An 18,649-nucleotide genomic window follows, 5' to 3' on the forward strand; every position below is an offset into this window, starting at 1 on the left:
TTTAATTTTTCCGTTTACATAAGTGTTTTATATTTTCTAATATAGTGGTCAAGTCAACTTTTAGGCCTATTTTTGGGGTAAAATAATTTTGGGCAACATAATTTATTGAGGTGTGAGCAGTTTAGTTAGAAATGTAAAAGCTATATTATATATATATATATATATATATTTTATGGTAATTAATTTTGGGCTACATAATGTATTGAGGTGTGTGAGAAGTTTAGTTAGAAATGTAAAAGTTGCACACCTGTGGAATGTAAATATGAGGTTATAACACATTATGATACATTTTAAATCCCGGATATATTAAAGTCAAGTCTCTGGAGACATTCTGAAATGAATTTTAATGTGATGTGTTATTGTTATCAGTTAATTATTATGCTAACTAGGTTTTCATGCGCCACCCACGGATTATAATTCTACCCGGAAGCTTGGTAGTGTAGGAATGTGGCTTCTTGACCTCTCCTGACACATTTCTTTTTTTTTTTTTTCATTGACTGGATTTTGTGCAGTGTTATATATGTGCAAATAAATGAATAAATAGAAATAAAACAGATAAATAATTTTGGGCTAAATAATTTATTTGAGCAGTTTAGTTAGAAATGTAAAAGCTGTACACCTGTGGAATGTAAATATGAGGTTAACACATTATGATACATTTTAAATTCCGTATATATTAAAGTCCAGTCTCTGGAGACATTCAAATAATATTCATATAATATATATATATATATATATTTTTTTTTTTTTTTTTGGGCTACATAATTTATTGAGGTGTGAGCAGTTTAGTAATGTAAAAGCTGCACACCTGTGGAATTATATATATTACATATATATATATATAATATACATATATATATATATGTATATTATACATATATATATATATAATATAATATAATTCCACAGGTGTGCAGCTTTTACATATATATATGTATATATGTATATTATATACACACCTGTGGAATGTAAATATGAGGTTAACACATGATAATTTTTAAATCCCGGATATATTAAAGTCAAGTCTCTGGGGACATTTAAATTAATTTTGAATGTGCTGTGTTATTGTTATATCAGTTCATTATTATGCTAAATAGGTTTTCATGCGCCACCCACGGATTATAATTCTACCAAGGTTTATAGAAAGGAGGCTAGGACACGGGTCTTGATGTGTGGGGTGTAACGCATGCGCAGTGTAACTCAAACTGCGGTCGTGCGTTTTGATTGGCTCACTTTCGGCGAGAGCAGACAAGATTTACTGCGCATGATATAAGATATTATAAGATTTATTTTATTTATATTCATTATTATCATTATTATTTGTATTATTTGGTTTTTTTTCTATTTTTATATATATGTATGTATGTATGTAGGTATATGTGTGTATGTATGTATGTATGTATGTAGGTATATGTGTGTATGTATGTATGTGTATGTATGTATATATGTATGTATGTGTGTATATGTATATGTGTGTACGTGTATATATATGTGTATAAATGTGTATGTGAGTGTGTATATATGTGTATGTGTGTGTGTATGTAGGTATGTATATAAATAAATATATATATTTTTTTTTTCTCTTCTTATTGTTATTATTTCACGACTTATTTGCGGATACTCTCCCAGTGTTGGATTCTTTACAATTTGAATTGTATGTATCCATGATTGAGAATCAGTTATCTCCTTTGTCCTAGCCTCCTTTCTATAGTCCTTGAATTCTACCCGGAAGCTTGGTAGTGTAGGAATTTCCGGTGACGTCATGGGCGTCAGGACTCCATTAGAGCTGCAGCTGTTTTGAGAGAAACAACAACAAGAAAACGGAGCTAACTGACAGCAGCTCCTCCACCACACACACACAGTGACAGTCCTCTTCCTCTCTGAAGCCCTGACAAAACGAGAGGGCCTCAAACCTGGAAGCTTGTAACCTTTCCATTTCCCTCACCCGGAGCTCCGCCGGCTTCTAACCACGGCCGCTCTCGGTGAGGAAACTCTGGCCTCCGCTTCCTCCTCCTCCGACTCGGACACCGGCGGAGCGTCGCCGCCCCCGCGGAAGAAGCACCGAGCCTCGGCGGCGGAGGGAGCAGGAGAGCCCGGGGCTTCAACGGTACTAACAGGCCTCATATCAGGACTCGCTGCTACTCACTCTCAACAAGCCATCCACTTTAACCGCGTCAACAACCTCAGTATGCAGCAGGCAAACGGAGCAGGACAGGGACAAGAATCTGCAGAGCTCTCCTGCCTTATTAACAGCGCACAAAACGGGGAGTCATCGTCCTCCTCCACTTTGGCCGGAGGAACACACTCCTCCAATGGGCTGCTTCTCTCCAGCAGCACGGACAACAACGGCACCACCAGTAACGGTTCGTCGTCAACAGCAACCGGGCCGACTGCTGCTGCCTCGTCAACGGCCTCAACCTCCGAGCTGAAGAAGAAGAAGCGACTATCGCAGGCGGAGGAAGATGTCATACGATTAATAGGGCAACATCTACACGGACTAGGGCTGAAGTAAGTTTAATTAAAACACCTTACATATAACATGACAACATATGAAGTTTAATCTACATTTACTGGTGTTTTTTAGGTGGATCTGCTCAGTAACAGATGGTAAAAAGCTGCTATTAGTGCGGCTGACAGACACAAACATGGGGGGATGGGGTAGTTAGTGTTTGAGCTCGGCAGTAGGTTAGAAAGAAGGGGTCCATCTTGCACAATAACAGTTAGCTTCACTGCTAACAGCACTTAGCCTGCAACAGAAAACAATCTAACATTTAGCAGCTTGCACATAAACACATAAAACCTAACATTTAGCATGATGCGTTTATTTAACCTTATAGATTATAGATTATGATTAAAAAAGGCATTATATCATCTTTGTTTTTAGAGATCTTGTTGTGTTTGGGTTTGTAAGAAAGCATTAAATGTTACACAAGCCTAACATTTAGCAGCTTGCACATAAACACATAACATTTTGCATGATGCGTTTAATTAACATTATAGATTATGATTAAAAAGGTATTTGTTTTTAGAGATCTTGTTGTGTTGTGGGGTTTGTACAAAGCATTAAAATGAATGTCCTTCTGGTTTAACTTGATTTAGCCTGTTTTAATTTAGTAACACAAGCAAGATAAGTACATTTTTGTTGCTGTTTTTAATGCGGAGGAAATGTCAATGTGCAACATTTAGCAGCTTGCACATAAACACATAAAACATAACATTTAGCATTATGCGTTTAATTAACCTTATAGATTATAGATTATGATTAAAAAGGCATTATATCATCTTTGTTTTTTAGAGATCTTGTGTTTGGGTTTGTAAGAAAGCATTAAAATGAATGTCATTGTGGATAAACTTGATTTAGTAACACAAGCAGGATTAGAACATTTCTTTGCTGTTTTTAATGCGGAGGAAATGTCAATGTGCAACATTTAGCAGCTTAACAAATCCAATCGTGAGCTGAATTATGTCTTCATATGCCAGTTATATAGGTTATATATATAGATTTCGCACTGAATAAAAGGCACAGCTAACAGCACTTAGCCTGCAACATAAAAAACACAAGCCTAACATTTAGCAGCTTGTACATAAACACATAAAACCTAACATTTAGCATGATGCGTTTAATTAATCTTATATATTTTAATAAAAATGCATTACATCATCTTTGTAACAAATCCAATCGTGAGCTCAAGTATGTTTTCATATGCCAGTTATATAGATTATATATATATATATATATATATATATATATAGATACAGATTTCGCACTGAATAAAAGGCATTACATCATCAAAACGTTTGTTTTAGAGATCCGCAGACTTGTTGTTGTTGTGGGTTTGTAAAAGCATTACAATTCATTGTGGATCAACTTGATTTAGCCTGTTTTAATTTAGTAACACAAGCAGGATTAGTAAATTTTTTTGCTGTTTTTAATGCGGAGGAAATGTCAATGTGCAATATTTAGCAGCTTAACAAATCCAATCGTGAGCTGAATTATGTTTTCATATGATATATATATATATATATATATATATATATATCGATATATAGATTTTGCACTGAATAAAAGGCACAGCTAACAGCACATAGCCTGCAACAGAAAACACAAGCCTAACATTTAGCAGCTTGCACATAAACACATCAAACCTAACATTTAGCATGATGTGTTTATTCATGTTATAGATTATGAATAAAAAGGCATTACATCATAATTTGTTTTTAGGGATCTTGTTGTGTTGGGGGTTTGTAAAAAGCATTCAATTTCATTGTGGATCAACTTGATTTTTGCTTGTTTTAATTTAGTATCACAAGCAGGATTAGCAAATTATTTTGCTGTTTTTAATGCAGAGGAAATGTCAATGTGCAACATTTTAGCAGCTTAACAAGTCCAATTGTGAGCTGAAGTATGTTTTCATATGCCAGTTAGCACCATGATATATAGATAGAAATATAGAATAAAAGGCATTACATCATCAAACGTTTGTTTTTAGAGATCTGCAGACTTGTTGTGTTGTGGGTTTGTAAAAGTCATTGTGGATAAACTTGATCAAGCAGGATTATGGAGTCTGCAGAGTACATATTTTGCTGTTTTAATGCGGAGGAAATGTCAATGTGCAAGGTTGACAACGATGGTTTGGTCTTCATTTTTCCAGCTTTGGCTGCCTCGGGGACAAATATGTTGTTTGCAAAGACTGTGTGTGTGTGTGTGAGGATCATTATTAATAGGGTCGACCACACTGTAATAATAAACTAGCATGGTTATGCAAACTGCCCTGCTTATTTTAGTATTCCCAGTGCACCGTTTGCACATCAAGTTTTTTTTTTTTTATTGATCACCATTTTATACAGTTATGTCATGAATAACTTTCTTACTAGATTATGTTTATTTTTGTGTCACTGTGTCAGTCACAAACAGGTGACGCGCAGGTATCTTGTATTTATTTAAAGACAGCAGTCAATATCTGTGGGAGACAGTTGGTCCTCTGGATTGAACAGAATCGTTTGGTTTTCATGGCGGCTTGAAGAATGCGCTTTTCTACCAGCTGTTTTTTAAATGGAAGCACTGTGTGTTTGAATCTAATTATAGCCTAGTGGGGTTTTTCAAGAAATGTATGTCTAGCACTCTGCTTCAAAGTGGCTGCTGGGTAGCAGCTAGGCATCCGCAGATCTCTGGTATCCAGCTGGGAAAGTGTAGCTGCCATTATTAAAAAAAAAAAAAAAGACATCGCTTTGTTTACAAAGATGGTGGGTCAGGGGGGATACATGGCATTGCCTGGTATGAAACAGAGCCCTCAGCTGGGGGGAATGCAAGAGAAATCAGTGTAGCAAGCCAGCTGGATGAGAGGCTCAACAACACAGAGCTGCTGCTGCTGCTGCGCCACTCCATTGATACCTGAGAAATGATGTCATCATGCTGAAGGTGTCAGCCACCCCCCCATCCCCAACCCACTTTCATTATCTCTCTCTCACACACATCTCAGCAGACTTGTTGGTGGCGTGGAGTGTGTTTAGCAGGGAGGTGGTTGGACAGATGGTTTTATGGTTCATGGTTGACAGGCCGAGAGGAGGATGATGTCAACTGCAGTGGAAGCTCAGTTCATGTTAGTGAACCTCCTACTGTCCCACAAATAATACTCGGGTGACTCAACTGCGCTGGGCTGGCTTTCTCCAGACATTGTTGGCCATGAAGCTGCCTTCTTTCTATTGTCAGCCAATGGCGTTATTATTGTCCCAGTGTTAAAATGATTGTTGCAGATCTCCCACTCACATCTTTGCTATCCTCGTAAATATGGCACAGTCACGGCGGTGAAATGCCATAGGTGATTAGATAATCAAGAATAATCTGCCTAGAAATGCCACTTCATATAATCATGGGCTAATTTTTCAACATCATACTGATAAGCTTTCTTAGTCCTAACTGGCCTCTGAAATATCATCTTTGCACTTGATTCTTAACCTTAATTTGTAAAAAAAATGTTATACATGTTAAACTATTTTCTTTTATTCCACCTGTATTGTGTCTATATTCCAGCCTAACTTTGTCTGCCTCTCTCTCTCTCTCTCTCTCTCTTTGTCTCTGCAGTAAGACAGTGGACCTGCTTATGCAGGAATCAGGCTGCAGACTTGAACACTCCTCAGCTACCAGGTTCCGCAACCATGTCATGGAGGGGGAGTGGGACAAGGTTGGTCCTGGGTCACCAGGGTTACATAATAGCATGCACTGTGATAGACAGGGAATTGGCGACCCTTCTAGTGATCGGTTGTCCGTATTGTATTGTAAGATGAAGAGCTTGTTTGGTCAAGAAACCAGCAGATATATATCTTTGCAGATTGTCTCATATGACTTATTGACAAAAGCAAATGATTCCTGTTATGAAATGTGGAAGGAAGCTTGAGAAAGCAAAAGCAAAGTACTTAAAGTAGACTGCATTTGGGCCACAGTTGCACAAGCTCATACTATTATTAGTTATATGTTGTATACATATTTCTTCCTAAGTACCAATGAAACTTTTTCTTGACCAACAGATGTTACTGTTAAAGTGCCATTTGATTTCAGAACTGGCAATTTTAGGGCACATAGCTTTATTGAAACTCTTTTAAAGGTACAGTGTGTAGGATTTGGCAACATCCAGTGGTGTGGTTGCAGATTGCAACCAACTGAATACCCCTCCGCTCTCTCCACCATTTCCAAGACTGTGGTAACGTGAACCACCGAGTGCAAATCTGTGGTAACACGGTTAGCCTCGCTCAGAGGCCATTCTTACATAATAATACTACTTTAATAGCAACGGAAGTCAGATGGCGGCTGGCCTTACCACGGTTTTGCACTCTGTGACTCACGTTACCGCAGTTTCACAAGTGTGTTGGAGAACTATGCGGTGGCCTTCAGGTAAAATGCAAAAGGCTCTCTCTAGAGCCAGTGTGTGGTTTGTCCATTCTGGGCTACTGTTGTAGAAACGTGGCGGACTCCGTGAAGAGGACCTGCTCCTTATGTAGCTATGAATGGCTCATTGTAAGCTAACGAAAAACACAACGATTCTTAGTTTCAGGTGGTTATACACTAATACTAACTATAACTAACATGTTATGTTATGAATATTATATTCCATTTCTGCCAATAGATCCCCCTAAATGCTGCACACTGTTCCTTTAACCATCAAGCACAGCATTGATGTAGCCTATTTCATGTCATGGATTGTATTTGACAACAAAATTGAGTCTGCTTCTAATTATTTTATATTGAGGCAAAAATTTGGCTTTGTTTGAGAAGAATGTTTGGTCAGTCACGGGTCTTGAATTATTAATATATGGCGGTATTAAACTGCTCATTGTTAATATGCCCACTGAAAAGTCTAACAAACTATTTTTATAGCAAAATAACAAGGCACATGCCCCATTATGTGCCCATTAATATATTAAAAGATCAAAATAATGGTTTATCAGAACACATAAAGCATAGCAGAGTGCAGACTGCAGGACGTTGTCAGGGCTCCATTAGGCCAAATAATGTGGAATTACAAAACATTTGGTTTATATTAGCACATTTTAAGGTGTTTTTATGTAATTGGCTTTTAAATCAACACACTTAGCAGCTATATTATCCTTCTCTCGCTGCAGAATAACTCTCATTACAAAATGGCCTTGTGAATCTTCTGAAATAATGACCCAATGTCAGAACTTAACACCAGGCTTGAGCCAAATGGGGATACATTTTTGAATGTGCCGCTTAGGTTAGTACTCTTCACAAACCAATCTTAATCCAGCCACTGTTTTGATTCCCATAATCTAGTTTTTCTACTGGCAAAACAATACAAGAGGCCAGTATGTTTTGAGAGACGTAAAGATGTTGTCTTTTCTAAAAGTGACCATAAGATCTGTATTACTGCTCATGTGATTTAGTTGTTGTTTTTTTCATCCTGTGCATGCATGGAAACTGCTGAGCTAACCATTTCTCTCTCTGTCTCACCCTCCCTTTGTTTTGATTCAGGCTGAGAATGATCTCAATGAGCTGAGAGCACTGATGCATTCTCCCAACGCCATTGTGGTAAGCTCCCCTTGAACTGAACTGAATGACGGCCAGTCGGTCAGAAGGCACAGCTGGAGGTTCTAGAACGGTACCGTTATAATGCCGGGCGGCAGGTTCTTGTTGTGGAGCGTTGAAAAACTAAAACGTTCTGGATGAGGCCTCGGAAAAGTGTAGCTGCGAAAGCGTAACGCCGCGTTAGATTTTAGGGAATGAACGCGTGATTCTGTTGTTTATATTTTATTGGTGTATATGTCAGCAGATGCATAACAAGAAATTGGCGTACGGAAATTAAACAGAAGTTAAACAGTTCTCCATTATATACATTGTCCACTGGAGATTACTGACAATTTATTTTAAAAATTAAAAATATCTGCGACCCTGAATAAGATAAGCGGTTACAGATAATGGATGGATGGATGGATGTTTAGTACATATCATTTTCACAATTATTTTCAATAAAAAAAATTAAGGGATGCTTGAAAATGTTCTCTTTATGTGTTTATGTATATATAAAAAAAAAAGAAGAATAAAAAGACTATCAGCCAATACATCATCATCAGAATTTTTAAAAGCTCAAATATCAATGTCAGCTTTAAAAATGACTGCAAGAGTCGAACCATAGCGTCCCAATTCCACACTAAATATTGATTTTTAACAAGGTTTTGAGTATATACTACACTCGCTCTGACGAGTGATGAAAACGAAGTGTACTCACTACTAAGAGATTTTAGTCTGCATGCCAAATTTGCTTTATTTTTGAGTGTGGCTGTGATACCCACAGCTGGAAAAAAAAATAAAACAATCAGTACATGGTGAAAAGATGAACCAACATCTTTGGAATAAAGTAAAATACTGTATTACATTTTTGAAAAAAATGCAAATTTTAAATTATGTGTAAAAACAGTTTGAGTCGACTTGTATTATTTGTTGATAATACAAAATGATACAGTACATGTATTCTATACTGACTGCATGATAGTACATACTGTACAGTATTGGTTTAGAAATGGCGTTTTAGCTGCTGCTAATTAGTCCATGCTAGCATGCTAATTAGCAGACAAGATGAGCTTCAAAAAACGGCCCCATGTGTCTCGGTGCCTGCTGCTCTGTGCCAGAAGTCTGTCTATCACCAGTTGGGTTATTGAGAGTCTGACTGCTGCAGCTGTTGGTTTTTCTGCTGTATGCAACAAAGTGGGTAGCCATTTTAGGTTTCTAGTTGTAGCAGGTTAGTGTTGTCACTGTCAACACGACTTTTCACTGCGGTTCTAGTAGGCCGTTTACTTATATCACACGCCTAGCTTGAGCGTTTGGAGATGTCAGTGTGTTCTTGCACTCTTTATATGTAGACCTCTGTGGGTGGATGTTTTCTTGACTTTGTGTGTAGTACATTTGACTGTGCTTGCACCCGTTGTCAGGGCTGCAGCTCCTACCTGAGATAAGACAGAGACTTTTGATACCACAAATGTTAACTCTGACCTGCAGCGGCGACTGGTAAACACTTGGTCTTCAGTATGAAAGAAGTAGGCTATTGGCATTACAATATGTCTTGGTTACATCTATAGATATGTTGTGATAATAAGAACATGCTGCCACCATTTCGAGCTTTGATGGCGTTGCGAATGTTTTTTAGAAATGTACACCCCTAGAAAACATGACACTTTTTATGTCCCTCTATAGTCGCGCAGACCAGCTGCTGTTGGATCAGTGGTTGAAATCGCTTCTTGTCAATATCAAAGGGAAACCTGGCACAGTTTTATAAGCTTATTTGTCATTCTTTTCTTCTTTCCTTTTCAGTTTTGATAAAAAAAATCTCTCCTCTGTACCAATGTCTCTCTTTCTTCTACTCCTCAGCGTATGAAGTTCCTCCTGCTGCAGCAGAAGTACCTAGAATATCTGGAGGATGGCAAAGTCCTGGAGGCTCTGCAGGTGCTCCGGGGAGAACTGACGCCACTCAAGTACAACACGGATCGCATCCACGTACTTAGCGGGTACGGTTACGAGTTTTAACGCTGCATCTGTCTCATAGCAGTCATCGGACCATTCACCCTGTTTACACAAATACACACCTACAACACTTGGATAGCTCTGTCACTAATGATACAGCTTTCCAAGTTTGTAGGTGTGTATTTGGATAGCTCTGTCACTAATGATACAGCTCCCACCACTAATGGAGACTCATTAGTCATTGGAATGGAATATATCCCTCAAGTAACAGGACCGTTTTTTAAACAGCCAAATCCGCCGTGATAATGATGTAAATAAGTATTTTTAATGTTCAACGTCAGCTACTGTTTATCAAGTAACTCAATAAATTGTAGGGTTTGTTTGTAGAGATGTGTATTTATCTTGTATAGTCAGGGAACGCGTGACTATTGACAATAATCATGTGGCCTTAAGAAACTAGCTTCAGTATTTACCCCCTGATTTTGTTTTCGTCCTAATCTGCGCTAATATAGATTTCTTTCACTGCATGTTAAAATCAATGGCATGGATTAATATTCCTCCATGATCTTTAGTTTGTAAAATAATTTGGTTCTCCAATATACTTCATAAACTATAAATTGTTCTCCTGACATACAGTTCGAGGGTGTCAGTAGCTACAAGATCATCTAATCCATGGTCTGATCAATGCCCAGTGCCCGTGCCCTCAGCAAACACATTCCTGGGATACATTACCTAATCAATTAGTGTGCATTGATCAGTCAGCGCTGCCGACAAGCCTGTTTGTCTTAACAGACTGCCACTCAATTGACAGAATAATCTATTGATCTGTAACTTGTCTTGGGGCCAATCAGTCAGCTGTATCCGAGTGTGTCCTTGACTCTGTCATTGCTTTTCTCTCAGCTCGTTCCTCAAACAATACCTGCATTCAAAGCACTGTTTCCTCATTTTAGGTGCTACAGCATACTGTATTTCCCACATCTAAATGTTTGTTTTTCTTTTGCATTAATTTGTATTACTAGTGTGAAGTGTAGTACTGCCATAGTAGTACAGAAATGTTCCCCCTATTGTCACTTTTGCCACATTTCCACTGCATGGTACGGCTCGACTTGACTCGCTCGGGACCGTTCTTTTTTGGTTTTCCATTGGCAAAAGCTGTGGATAGTACGTGGTACTTTTTTTTTGGTATCACCTCGGTCGAAGTTCCAAGTGAGCTGAGCCGATACTAGAAGGTGGCGTTAAAACACTGCAGACTACAGATTGTTCAGAGATTACCGTCACTAGCGCGACACAGGACATCCTGCACAAACCCATCATCTGTAAATACTGTCAATAGCGACCACAATTCTTTTTTTTAATTCACTCGACTCATATTTTTAAAGCTGTCAGGCCGCAAAACCACGTCGTGATCAATTGTCAAAGTACAGACGTTCCTCTGTTTGGTTGCCAATGAAAGGATGCAGCAAGAGAACACACTGTTTGTGTCGCGTTGAAAATGATGTCACGGCAGTTTCACGCGGCATCGATATGACAATCAGCTAAGAATCCCACCTACACTGTGGGGGTACTATCTATCTGCAGTGGAAAACGAAATAGGGAAAAGTACCTTGTACGAAAAGAGAGTCAAGTTGAGCCGCACCATCCAGTGGAAATTCAGCATTATCCCTCCATACTAATGACTATTTTATTACTATTTTGTGCTCCTGCTCTTGCTGGCAACTTGACATTTCACTTTTTGTTGTAGTTTTGTTATTGTGATAATCTTACTGTGTATGTTATAATTCCTGTTTGTTGTTTTTTTTCTGAGCTGTGTGCTTGTGTCTTCTTGCAGGTACCTAATGTGTAGCCATGCTGAGGACCTGAAGGCCAAGGCAGAGTGGGAGGGCAAGGGCACCGCCTCACGCTGCCGACTGCTCGACAAATTACAGAGTGAGGAGACAGGTCTATGCACCGACGCACATATTGCACTACTACAACGCTACTACATACATAACTCATATGTCTGCTTTTATCTCTCCTCGTAGCATACCTGCCACCCTCTGTGATGCTGCCCCCTCGGCGGCTGCAGACCCTGCTGCGGCAAGCAGTGGAGCTGCAGAGGGACCGCTGCCTCTATCACAACACCAAGCTGGACAGTAGTCTGGACTCTGTCTCTCTCCTCCTCGATCATGTCTGCAGCAGGTTGGTATTGCACAGCTAGCAGGTTGCTCAGGCTATCACGTTTATCATCCTACAGCATCTGATATGTGTGTATCAGTTGACCTCTCTAAAGCTAATCTGTTATGCACTGAAAGCCTTGCTTTGTGTTTGGCTTCTGTGTCAGAAGTCTTAACTCATTTACCCTCTCTTTTAGGTCTTGTTTATTTGCTTTGACTGTGATTGCAACATGTTGAGACATAGACAGCATAACCTAAGAAGACCTGAACATTCTAACCTTTGGTCTTTCTCCGTGTCACAGGAAGCAGTTCCCCTGTTACACCCAACAGATTCTGACAGAACACTGTAACGAAGTGTGGTTCTGCAAATTCTCAAACGACGGCACCAAACTAGCCACTGGCTCCAAAGACACTACGGTCATAATTTGGCAAGTGGACCCGGTGAGTGTGAAAAACGGCTAAATAAACACACGCTACCTCTTTTTTTTTTTTACGATTTAGTCCGCAGCTAAAATTACCCTGCAGGAATGTTGTGGTCATGGCTCTTTTACATTTACATGTTTTCTCTTGACATTTTTAATATGCATCTTACAGTAATCTACTTTCTTAGAATTTCCCTTGATATGTGCATAGTTTATGGATATAAACACATGTATGTCTTTGAAGCATTTTGATATTCAGTCTTTTCATGATTATGAGACTTTATCTACAGAAATGCACAAGTTATCACTCTTTAGCCCTTTGGTGAAGTCTATCATTGTCTCAGATTTATTACTGAGAATAAATATGGTACTCTTCATTGCATCCTTAACATTTCAATGTGGTTGGTCCTCTCTTTCTGTAAGGAGCACTGGTGTCTGTTTGTATATAAAGTAGAAAGTCTGTTTATCTACTAAATAAGAACCCTGGGACAAATGGAGTCCATCCACAGAAGCGGCTTGTCCTTCCCGGTTCTTTTATGTTGGCTCAGACTTCTCGAAAGCCTTGTTTGTATTTAGTGCACCTTTGACATGGAACGAGGTAAATCCATTTGCTACGCTGACTGGACTCAGTTATACCTTTGGAGCTCTTTTTCACTTAATATCATGGAATTTAAATTTGCGCTTTGACTTGTAACCCTAGCGCCACTGCAAATCGAAGGCCCAACCCTCACTGTGTCAGAATTAATTTATCCTAATCCTCTTCGTCTTATCTTCCGTGTAGGAGAGCCACCAGTTGAAGCTGCTGCGAACTCTGGAGGGTCACGCATACGGTGTCTCCTACTTAGCCTGGAGTCCCGACGACACCTACCTGATCGCCTGCGGACCCGACGACTGCTCCGAGCTGTGGCTCTGGAACGTTCAGGTAACACTTGTTTCAGACCCCGCCGTACATAATCCTATGCTTGTGATGTTTTCATATCAGCCCCATTTTTCATGTGAGCATGACAATTTGCACAAAAGCATAGATGGGTGAAAGACTTGAGCCGTCTAATTCAAATTCAGTAAACAAGCGTAAAAGGAAAAACATGCCCCCAAGCCTCCCATAGATACTCTGTAGGCAATGTGTATTCAATGACCTCTCCTCCCATCCTTCCCCCTCCCCTTTCCTTTCCCTTTATCCACCCCTCCCCCACTCTTACTTAATGTTTCTTCTTGCTGTCTCCCTTCCCCCCCATTTTTCTCTCCTCTTGTTTTTCAACTGTCTCTGCCGATCCCCTCGATGAGCAGACGGGGGAGCTGCGGACCAAAATGTCCCAGTCCCATGAAGACAGTCTGACCAGCGTGGCGTGGAACCCTGACGGCAAACGCTTTGTCACCGGAGGACAGAGGGGACAGTTTTATCAGTGTGTAAGTGGATGGATCATTTCCCCCCGAATAGTATTGTTTTAATGGGTTCAATGTGTTTGAACCAGTGAATGCTTCCAATATTTATCGTCTATTTTCCTCTCAAGAAGTACAGATCATTTCTGTATTAAATCAATGCTAATGTCTGGTGTGTTTTGACGGCAGGTGAGGGGGTTAAAAACAGGGAAAACACTATATGTGAGTCATGGTGTATATAAATATATATACAGCTGTTATACATCTGCTCAAGTGTCACTCTGACCTTAAGAACGCCGCTTCACGATAATTGGATTCTTTCTGTTTATTGATTTTTACAGCCGTGAACCCTATGAACCCATAAAGATGATTTTTTTTCCTTGTATTTTGTTGGGAAGGTGGTTAATGCCTGTGTCTATGTGTGTTGTGCAAGACTCTGTGTAGTTGATGTAAATGTTTGTAAGCTTGAAATGAACATTTGGACTTATTTCACACGCATTTTAAAAGCTGTCAAACTGTAGAAATTACTCATAAATAAGTATAGAGAAAATGCCAAAATGTACAGCTGTTTCATTGGTTGTTGGTTTGCTGTGTGACAAACCTGTGACATGTTGAGAGGAGGGAAAGCAGTTTGACCTTACATGTTCTTCAAATTTTACTTTTTATTAAATTGTCTGATTGTTGCGCAGTGTTGTTGGTGCCTAAGCAGAAAGAAAGAGTATGTTTGTTAAATAAGGATGTTTGTATTTCCCTGTCAAGAATGAGAGATGAGTAGTCTGCTCTGCTGTCTGTGTTTTCAGGACCTGGACGGTAACTTGTTGGACTCCTGGGAGGGCGTGAGAGTGCAGTGCCTGTGGTGCCTGGGTGATGGTAGAGCAGTGCTGGCCTCGGACACCCACCAACGTATCCGGGGTTACAACTTCGAGGACCTAACGGACAGAAACATGTATGTGTCTGCTTTATACTGTAGTATATCTAGATTCAGCTTCAATTATTAGTTGAAAATACAACACGTTTTGCTCATGAACACCAGCCAAAGGAGTTTGATATTAAAAGCCACTACCCAGTCTATCCCTCCACACAGGTGTTTTGTACATTTGCAGTTTTCAATATGGTGCCTGACTGCCTGTGTCTTGTTTACATGTCCTTTACAGAGTTCAGGAGGACCATCCTATCATGTCTTTTACTGTTTCAAAGAACGGAAGATTAGCTTTGTTAAATGTAGCAACTCAGGTAAGCTTTTTCACCAACTCTTATCAATATCAGTTTATTTGCTTCTAAAGCACTGCCACTTTGTTTTGAGAAATTCTGCGGGACGTTTCAGCAGTTATAGTCTATTCTCCTACAACCTTTTTTGTAGGGAGTGCACCTGTGGGACCTTCAGGACCGGGTGCTGGTGAGGAAATACCAAGGTGTGACCCAGGGCTTCTACACCATCCACTCCTGCTTTGGAGGACACAACGAAGACTTTATTGCCAGTGGCAGCGAAGGTACAGTCAAACGTACAGACATCAGAGCTAAATATTGACGGGGATAACGCCGTGGCTCTTTGTAATAAACTCTTAATACTTAGACTGTCCCTGCTGATATGTTTTCATCTCGTTCTGTGGACTTTGTGGGAGTATTTGATGTTCTTATTGTGTTTGGTTTTTATTTAGTAAAAAAAACCCATAGAGGGTCCTACATTATAAGTCAATGTGGTGTGATATTGTGCCGTTTTAGGCTGATCTGAGTAATCTTTTCTTATTGGATCACGGCTGATTAGTGCTGTAGTATTGACTCATATGAACAGACTTTGGCAGTGATTGGAGTTTTTTTTCTTTTTCATATTTTTGTTGTAATCTGTAAAAAATATCCATATGTTGTCATATTTCCTCCCGTGTACTGAATATCTCTACTTCCACCTGTTTTGTCGCCTTCGTCATCCCTTTCTCTACAGACCACAAAGTGTACATCTGGCACCGGCGTGGCGAACTTCCCATCGCTGAGCTAACAGGCCACACGCGTACCGTTAACTGTGTGAGCTGGAACCCGGCCATCCCAGGACTCATGGCTTCCGCCTCAGATGACGGCACAGTGCGGGTCTGGGGTCCTGCACCCTTCCTCGACTCGCAAGAGGCGGACGGACTCAACGGTAACTGCCAAATCTGTTTTTTTTTTCCATAATGCAAGTAAGCATTGTTAGCTCAAAAAATGTGTAATTTTTAACCACCAAAATGATTGTTGCGACTTTATTTTGAAACTCGTTCCCAAACTTTTTCACGTCAAGGACCCTTAGTGACACAAATTAGACCACGGGCCCCCGTTTGATAAGATTTTGTCCCAGAGTCCCCAATCTGATCTTTATTACAGACAGTGTATGAAACTATGACCAAAATAGTCATACAATCTGTCATTATGTTACTTATGGATGGAATTGTAGTGAAAATAAATGATTCCCCTTTTTGCTGGGGACCTCCTGGAACACTTTCAACGACTCTAGAGGGTCCCAGGACTCCACTTTGAAAACCACTAGAGAGTTAGGGGAGAGTTTTTTTGGTAAAACACCGTTGTGTTAAATGCTCTTGAATCACAAGTGTCTCCTATATTTAACTGATCTCTTTCTCTTTTCTCCTCAGAAAACTGCAGTAACATGGACAGTTGATGGTCACTTATGGAGCAGATGACATCTCTCTTTAACAACAATCCAAGAATCCGACAATAAAAGAAAATCGAAACGGGCGAATCGAGACCTTAACGCCAACCTAAAAGCAAGACGAAACAACAACAAAAAGCCACCAAGACAAAAAAAGAGAAAACAAAAAGTGAGAAAAATGTGTCTCCTGACGGTCCTAGACAAAACGGTGGAGGTGACAGCGGATACTCTGAAAATTCAGGTTCCTCATCCAAAACCTGATCCTGACCCAGAAGGAAAAACCAGTCAACGCCCAGCGGGATACGACAACGCCATCCACTGGTGAGCTGTAACGGCTGTTCTCCTCCTCCAACTGACCCTTCTTCTCTCTCCCCCCCCCCCCCCCCCCCCCCCCCCCCCCATCTCGCTGCATGGTCACCAGCCATGCCAGGAAAAACCCACCTCCACCTTGAGCTCGGAGCACATCGAGTCCCCGTGATGCCTCCAGACAGACACCGCAGACCGGCCAGTCTTTAATCGGACTACATCTGTCTGCCTGTTTGTCTCTCACATCACCTGTATAATGTCTCCATGGATATGGGTGGGGTGTTGTTGGGGGAGGACGGTGCATAAGGGGGGATATAGCAACTCTTCTGTATGTGTGTTTTCCTCTACCCCCCCCCCCCCCCACTCTCTTGCTATATTCTTCGCATTCGATCTGTTGGACAAAGGCTGAAAAATCCACCATAAAAAACACTGACCGACCAGCTGACAAAGAACACACAAAAAAAGGCTATGCTAAATGTTGGGATTTTTTTATGATAGTCATAGCGTAATTCTCATTTAAAGAGGTGAATCTTAGCTCAAGTAGTGCCCGTGGAAAGCGTGAAGATTCCACTTTGTGTTTCTCGACATTAGGAAACTTTTTATTCCTTAATTTAACTTCTAACACGGACAGTCGCTGTAATGTTTCCAGCCGACAGCTCCCCCCAAAACCCCCCCCCCCCCACCCCCCCACCCCCAGCCCCCTCTGTCGAGCTAGCTACCGCACAACTCCATTACATCTGCCTAAGAGGAGATGGACAGAGGGATTCACGGGTCGCATATCAACGGCGAGGGGGTCAGACGTTTGGTGGTGAGGTGGGGTTTCCACTTGTCAGGACACATACTGCGACCTTTTCTCAAAAGACACGCTTTCAGATGTGAAGTGCAACTCGGGATTGCACGCCGGTGACTTGCTGTCCCTCCTCTGTGTGTGTGTGTGTGCGTGTGTGTTTGTGTGTTTGAGAGAGTGAGTGAGAGCGATTATGCATGCACACATTAGTGTGAGAGTTGACATTTGTGGGTGCAGGTTTAATTGGCGCGTGTTTTTTTTGTATGTGTTCAATTCACACCAGCAGAAGATTCACCCCCCCCCTCCTCCTCCTCTTCCTCCTCTTCCCCCTCTTCCTCCTCCCCTATGCTCCTAATCCCCATAGTGAAATTGTAAAGAGGATTTTAAACCAATTCTAAGTTATCCAAAGCCCCATAGGGACCTCTATCTGTGGAACAAAGAATACTTTAGAGCCATTTTGTAAAAAAAAAACAAAAAAGAAAAACTTTTCTTTAATCCGGGGCTTTAATTTTTACATTTGAATTTGTTTCTCCTTACCGCGTGGCATTTCGAACGGCACTGAGTTTATTGGCGACGAATCGTCTCTGTGGGGGGAAAAAAAGGAAATTTCAAAAAAAAAATTGAGTGAGGCATGTTTTCAACAAAAAAAAAAAAAGAAGCTGTAAAACTGTTGTGTTTATTAGCGAAGGGTCATTTCATATGAGAAGTTAATGATTGTAATTATTGAGCGAGTAGTTAGCACGGCCCTAGAGACACGAGGCACCAATAACCAGAACCACTCTTTTAAGGGAGTGTTGTTACAATCCTAAAACAAACACACACACACACACCCACCCACAAACTGCCTTCCTGTTCATACAGTTGCACACAAACCTTCAGTATGTATGACACCCCCCTTCCCCCCCCCACTGCACTTTGAGTGGTCTTCTTTTGCTCACTCGCTCCTACTGCAACGGCATAAATCCATAAGCTTCTCATAGTCTTATTGTCGCCACA

The 18,649-nt window shown here is 40.5% G+C and overlaps 2 protein-coding genes across 8 annotated transcripts in view; one reads left to right on the forward strand and one right to left on the reverse strand.

The window, feature by feature from the left end:
• Nucleotides 1-18,649, reverse strand: part of itsn2a (intersectin 2a) — a 347,088-nt gene that overhangs the window by 167,690 nt on the left and 160,749 nt on the right. The gene's annotated exons all lie outside the window — the stretch shown is intronic.
• LOC141756490 (WD repeat-containing protein 26) lies at nt 1,744-18,244 on the forward strand. The gene is made up of 14 exons (XM_074616242.1): nt 1,744-2,508; nt 6,083-6,182; nt 7,988-8,044; nt 9,878-10,014; nt 11,799-11,896; nt 11,992-12,148; nt 12,426-12,564; nt 13,327-13,467; nt 13,833-13,952; nt 14,726-14,871; nt 15,080-15,158; nt 15,286-15,415; nt 15,865-16,059; nt 16,544-18,244. Exons 1-14 carry the CDS (start codon nt 2,189-2,191, stop codon nt 16,567-16,569), a joined length of 1,845 nt encoding a protein of 614 aa, XP_074472343.1. The 5' UTR covers nt 1,744-2,188; the 3' UTR covers nt 16,570-18,244.

This window comes from Sebastes fasciatus, chromosome 18, assembly GCF_043250625.1.
Source record: "Sebastes fasciatus isolate fSebFas1 chromosome 18, fSebFas1.pri, whole genome shotgun sequence".
In the NCBI taxonomy this organism is placed as follows: domain Eukaryota; kingdom Metazoa; phylum Chordata; class Actinopteri; order Perciformes; family Sebastidae; genus Sebastes; species Sebastes fasciatus.